This window comes from Palaemon carinicauda, chromosome 27 (assembly GCF_036898095.1).
Source record: "Palaemon carinicauda isolate YSFRI2023 chromosome 27, ASM3689809v2, whole genome shotgun sequence".
In the NCBI taxonomy this organism is placed as follows: Eukaryota; Metazoa; Arthropoda; class Malacostraca; order Decapoda; family Palaemonidae; genus Palaemon; species Palaemon carinicauda.
This window is the reverse complement of record NC_090751.1, coordinates 1,127,136-1,133,052: the sequence shown is the minus strand read 5'-3', so window position 1 is coordinate 1,133,052 and position 5,917 is coordinate 1,127,136. Positions and strand designations below refer to the sequence as shown.

Genomic DNA, 5,917 nt, shown 5'->3' with positions numbered 1-5,917 from the left:
ATCATAACTCCCTCCATACGTGACTCATTGTATATGTCTGTATCATCTTATACCACGATTTCACTGATAAAACTAATATTGTTTTTACGTCGGTAGCAACATTGATATTCAAGCAGTTTAAAGGTTTCAAGCCGCTCATGAATGGCAGAGGCAAGGGACAGTGACATTGCCCTATCAAGCAGGACAATGCCCTAGAGACTGACCATATATACATATAATCAGTGCCCAACCCCCTCTCCACCCAAGCTAGGACCAGGGAGGGTCAGGTAATGGCTGCTGGTGACTCAGCAGATATACCTATAGGCTCCCCCAAACAACCCATCTTTAGCTCAAAAGCATGTTGAGATTGCATCGACCAAAGAAACTAACGATTTTGAGCGGGATTCGAACCCCAGTCTGGCGTTCATCTATCAGGGACGTTACCACATCAGCCACCACAATCACAACATTAAGGTGATATAAAAAGATAAATAATTCAGATAGTCTAATAGAGAGAGAGAGAGAGAGAGAGAGAGAGAGAGAGAGAGAGTTACAAGGATTTTGGAGGTCTCAAAAGACTAACTCATCCGCGGAGACTCCGCTTGCTCTTCGGTAAAGCGATTTAGTTTAAGCATTTAGAGAGGTCTTATGATCTTGTCTAACTTATTCTTGAACTCGTTTACCTAAGTGTTACTGTTTACTGCATCTGCTGGAAGTCTATTCCAAGTATTTGCTATTTTGTATGTAAAGCAATTACCACACAGAGTGGTATTGTATCTTTTCAATTCCAGTTCGTATCCGTTACCTCTGGACTGATTGGTGCTTAGCGTGAATAGATTGTTGTAATCTACATTTGTTATTCCTTTAAGAATTTTGAATGCCTCTATTAGCTGTCCCTTTAGTCGTCGAGTTTGTAGATCAAATAAGTTCAAACGTTCCATCTTCCGTCTATATCCAAATGGCCTCAGTGTTGGAACTAGTTTGGTGACCCTAGCTTGTACTGCTTCCAGTCTATCTATATCCTTCTGAATATTTGGAGCCCAAAATTGGAGTCCAGAATTGGACTCCGTATTCTAGATAGGGTCTTACTAGTAACGTGTACAGCTGTAGTACAGTGTCTTTGTTTCTGTATTTGAATTGTCTCTTTATGTATCCTATTAGTCTTTGTGCTTTCTTTTCAGCTTTTATGCTCTGACGAACTACAAATCCTTACTGATAATAATACCTAAGATCTTCCTCCTGGTCCACATTTTCTATTTCATGACCTAGCAGTGAGTAATCTGATTATGGGTTACCCAAACATATGTGCATGACTTAACATTTCCCACAGTTCAAAGGTTACATTTGTTGTTGTTGTTGTTGTTGCTATATGAGTATGTGTATCGTCATGATCAGCAAAGCTGTACTAGTCAGGGCCTCCCATACTATGTTGGTTTGCTGTGAGCGATCAGACTAAAGTCTCCCACCATCACCAATCTGCAATGGTCAACGTGGTGATGAAAATGGCCAAACCCCAGACATGAATAAGGACATATTTGAAGCCTTTGTCCTACAGTGGACTGAAAACGGCTGCATTTGTTGTTGTTGTTGTTGTTATTATTATTATTATTATTATTATTATTTGCTAAGCTACAACCCTAGTTGGAAAAGCACGATGCTATAAGCCCAGGGGCCCCAAACAGGGAAAATAGCCCAGTGAGGAAAGGTAACATGGAAAAAATAGAATATTTTAAGAACAGTAACATTAAAATAAATATCTCCTATATAAACTATAAAGAATTTAACAAAACAAAAGGAAGAGAAATAATATAGAACAGCGTACCCGAGTGTACCCTCAAGCAAGAGAACTCTAACCCAAGACAGTGGAAGACCATGGTACAGAGGCTATGGCACTACCCAAGACAAGAGAACAGTGGTTTGATTTTGGAGTATCCTACTGTGAGAGACAAATAATTCTGTCATTTAACAATATATCCAGAATGTTGAATGTAGAGGAATTTCTCATAAATAACTTTTGAAGCTGACAGTACGTGACAATTGTTCTGAAGACGCAGATGTACCAACCGTGTGTCACACGATAGTACATGGTTCATTTTGTGTATATATTATGCTTGTATCTTCGCTCTTCCCTCGCACTAAAAAGAACCTGAATAAACATGCCTGTTTTTCTCACCGGTAACGGTGTCGGTTTTGAACATGAAATTTCCCATTGCCTTGAGCTTTTGTATATAAAGGAGAGTGTTCTATAATAAACTCATTCAGTTGCTTTCATCCTGTCTTTGAGTCACAACCTTCTCTCTCGGCCCGTCACATTGGTGACCCCGGAAGTCGACCCGCTCTTCCCTCGCACTAAAAAGAACCTGAATAAACATGCCTGTTTTTCTCACCAGTAAAGGTGTCGGTTTTGAACATGAAATTTCCTGTTGCATTGAGCTTTTGTATATAAAGGAGAGTGTTTTATAAACTCACCCAGTTGCTTTCATACTGTCTTTGAGTCACAACCTTCTCTCGGCCCGTCACATTGGTGACCCCGGAAGTCGACTCGCTCTTCCCTCGCACTAAAAAGAGACCTGAATAAACATGCCTGTTTTTCTCACCGGTAGCGGTGTCGGTTTTGAACATGAAATTTCCTGTTGCCTTGAGCTTTTGTATATAAAGGAGAGTGTTCTATAATAAACTCATTGACATAAATAATAATACTAATTCCCTAATATCGCAAGAGAGTCTGCCCCTCTCTTTTATTGTTCTTTTGTACTTCTCTTTCTCCCTATATCCTTAATCTTTCCCATCCCGAGTACCTGCCTTTGAGCTATAAAGTGGATTGTATCCAGGGGTACTCTTCCTTTCCCCATTTTCTCCACTTCCCTATTATTATTATTATTATTATTATTATTATTATTATTATTATTATTATTATTATTATAAACTCATTCACTTGCTTTCATCCTGTCTTTGAGTCACAACCTTCTCTCGGCCCGTCACACAGGTGTGCATCGCTAATCGTGGGCGAATTAGATGACTGTCAACATAAATTTACTTGAAAATTATCATGGGAAAGATTAAAAACATACTCTCCATACACGCGCGCGCGCGCGCAAATCCACACTTCCGTACGCAACCCGTCGAAATTAACGTTAAATATTTAGATATATATGCACATACACGTACATGCAACCCCTTTTCCTCAGGGTATGTTTACTCCCTCTTCCCCTAACCTCAGTGATGGGGAGAGCTAGAGAAAGTGTCCGGGTATATATATATATATATATATACATATATATATATATATATATATACTGTATATATACATATATATATTCATTCCTTTATATGATAAAGAGAAAGTGTATGGGTGTAAATATATATATATATATATATATATATAATATATATATATATATATATATATATATGTATACACATATGAGTTCTGGAGTGAATTAACTGGGTGTGTAGAAGGACTGGGTAGAAGGAATTATGTAGTTGTTATGGGTGACTTAAATGCTAGAGTGGGCGCTGGAGAGGTAGAAGGTGTCATTGGAAAGTATGGCGTACCAGGTGAAAATGAGAGTGGTGAGAGACTGGTAGATATGTGTGTTGAACAAGAGATGGTAATAAGTGCTAGCTTTTTTAAAAAGAAAGATAAAAATAAGTATACATGGGTGAGAGTGGCAAATGGAAGAGTAGTAGAAAGGGCATTAATGGATTATGTGTTGATATCTAAAAGAATGTTTGGAAGATTGAAAGACGTGCACGTGTTTAGGGGTATGGCTAATGGCATGTCTGATCATTTTTTGGTGGAAGGAAAATTAGTTGTAGCAAAAGAGTGGGGGAATAGAGTAGGTGGATGTAAAAGGGAGCTAGTGAGGGTTGAAGAGCTAATAAAACCGGGGGTAAAAAGTAAATATCAGGAAAGGTTGAAAATGGCACATGACGAGGTGAGAGTAAGAGAAACTGGTAATTTAGAGGAGGAGTGGAAGTTAGCAAAAGAAAATTTTGTTGGGATTGCAAGTGATGTATGTGGCAAGAAGGTTGTTGGAGGCAGCATGAGGAAGGGCAGTGAATGGTGGAATGAAGGAGTGAAGGTAAAAGTGGAAGAGAAAAAGAGGGCTTTTGAAGAATGGCTGCAGAGTAATAGTATAGAGAAGTATGAAAAATATAGAGAGCAAAAGGTGGAAGTAAAGCGCAAGGTACGTGAGGCAAAGAGGGCAGCTGACCTGAGGTGGGGTCAGGGACTGGGTCAGTCATATGAAGAGAATAAGAAGAAGTTTTGGAAAGAAGTGAAGAGAGTAAGGAAGGCCGGCGCAAGAATTGAAGAGACAGTGAAAGATGGAAATGGAAGGTTGTTAAAAGGAGAGGAGGCAAGGAAAAGGTGGGCGGAATATTTTGAAAGTTTGCTGAATGTTGAGGATGATAGGGAGGCAGATATAATTGCTGTTCCAGGTGTTGAGGTGCCAGTGATGGGAGATGAGAATGAGAGAGAGATTACAATAGAGGAAGTGAGGAGAGCACTAGATGAAACGAGAGTAGGAAAAGCATCTGGTATGGATGGTGTGAAAGCTGAGATGTTGAAGGAAGGGGGTGTGACTGTACTTGAATGGTTGGTGAGATTGTTTAATGTGTGTTTTGTGTTGTCAATGGTACCAGTAGATTGGGTCTGTGCATGTATTGTACCACTATATAAGGGTAAGGGAGATGTGCATGAGTGTTGTAACTCAAGAGGTATTAGTTTGTTGAGTGTAGTTGGAAAAGTGTATGGTAGAGTACTGATTAATAGGATTAAGGATAAAACAGAGAATGCAATCTTGGAAGTACAGGGTGGTTTTAGAAGAGGTAGGGGTTGTATGAATCAGATTTTTACAGTTAGGCAGATATGCGAGAAATATTTAGCAAAAGGTAAGGAGGTGTATGTTGCGTTTATGGATCTGGAGAAAGCATATGATAGAGTTGATAGGGAAGCAATGTGGAATGTGATGAGGTTATATGGAGTTGGTGGAAGGTTGTTGCAAGCAGTGAAAAGTTTCTACAAAGGTAGTAAAGCATGTGTTAGAATAGGAAATGAAGTGAGCGATTGGTTTCCGGTGAGAGTGGGGCTGAGACAGGGATGTGTGATGTCGCCGTGGTTGTTTAACTTGTATGTTGATGGAGTGGTGAGAGAGGTGAATGCTCGAGTGCTTGGACGAGGATTAAAACTGGTAGGCGAGAATGATCATGAATGGGAGGTAAATCAGTTGTTGTTTGCGGATGATACTGTACTGGTAGCAGACACAGAAGAGAAGCTTGACCGACTAGTGACAGAATTTGGAAGGGTGTGTGAGAGAAGGAAGTTGAGAGTTAATGTGGGTAAGAGTAAGGTTATGAGATGTACGAGAAGGGAAGGTGGTGCAAGGTTGAATGTCATGTTGAATGGAGAGTTACTTGAGGAGGTGGATCAGTTTAAGTACTTGGGGTCTGTTGTTGCAGCAAATGGTGGAGTGGAAGCAGATGTACGTCAGAGAGTGAATGAAGGTTGCAAAGTGTTGGGGGCAGTTAAGGGAGTAGTAAAAAATAGAGGGTTGGGCATGAATGTAAAGAGAGTTCTATATGAGAAAGTGATTGTACCAACTGTGATGTATGGATCGGAGTTGTGGGGAATGAAAGTGATGGAGAGACAGAAATTGAATGTGTTTGAGATGAAGTGTCTGAGGAGTATGGCTGGTGTATCTCGAGTAGATAGGGTTAGGAACGAAGTGGTGAGGGTGAGAACGGGTGTAAGAAATGAGTTAGCGGCTAGAGTGGATATGAATGTGTTGAGGTGGTTTGGCCATGTTGAGAGAATGGAAAATGGCTGTCTGCTAAAGAAGGTGATGAATGCAAGAGTTGATGGGAGAAGTACAAGAGGAAGGCCAAGGTTTGGGTGGATGGATGGTGTGAAGAAAGCTCTGGGTGATAGGAGGAT

At 40.2% G+C, this 5,917-nt stretch overlaps 1 protein-coding gene across 1 annotated transcript in view; it reads right to left on the bottom strand.

The window, feature by feature from the left end:
• LOC137620457 (uncharacterized) overlaps positions 1 to 2,973 on the bottom strand; it is a 15,432-nt gene extending 12,459 nt beyond the window's left edge. The window contains exon 1 of the mRNA XM_068350615.1: positions 2,919 to 2,973. Coding sequence (XP_068206716.1) covers positions 2,919 to 2,973 — 55 coding nt within the window. The remainder of the gene's footprint in view (positions 1 to 2,918) is intronic.
• Between the last annotated feature and the right edge of the window lie 2,944 nt (positions 2,974 to 5,917).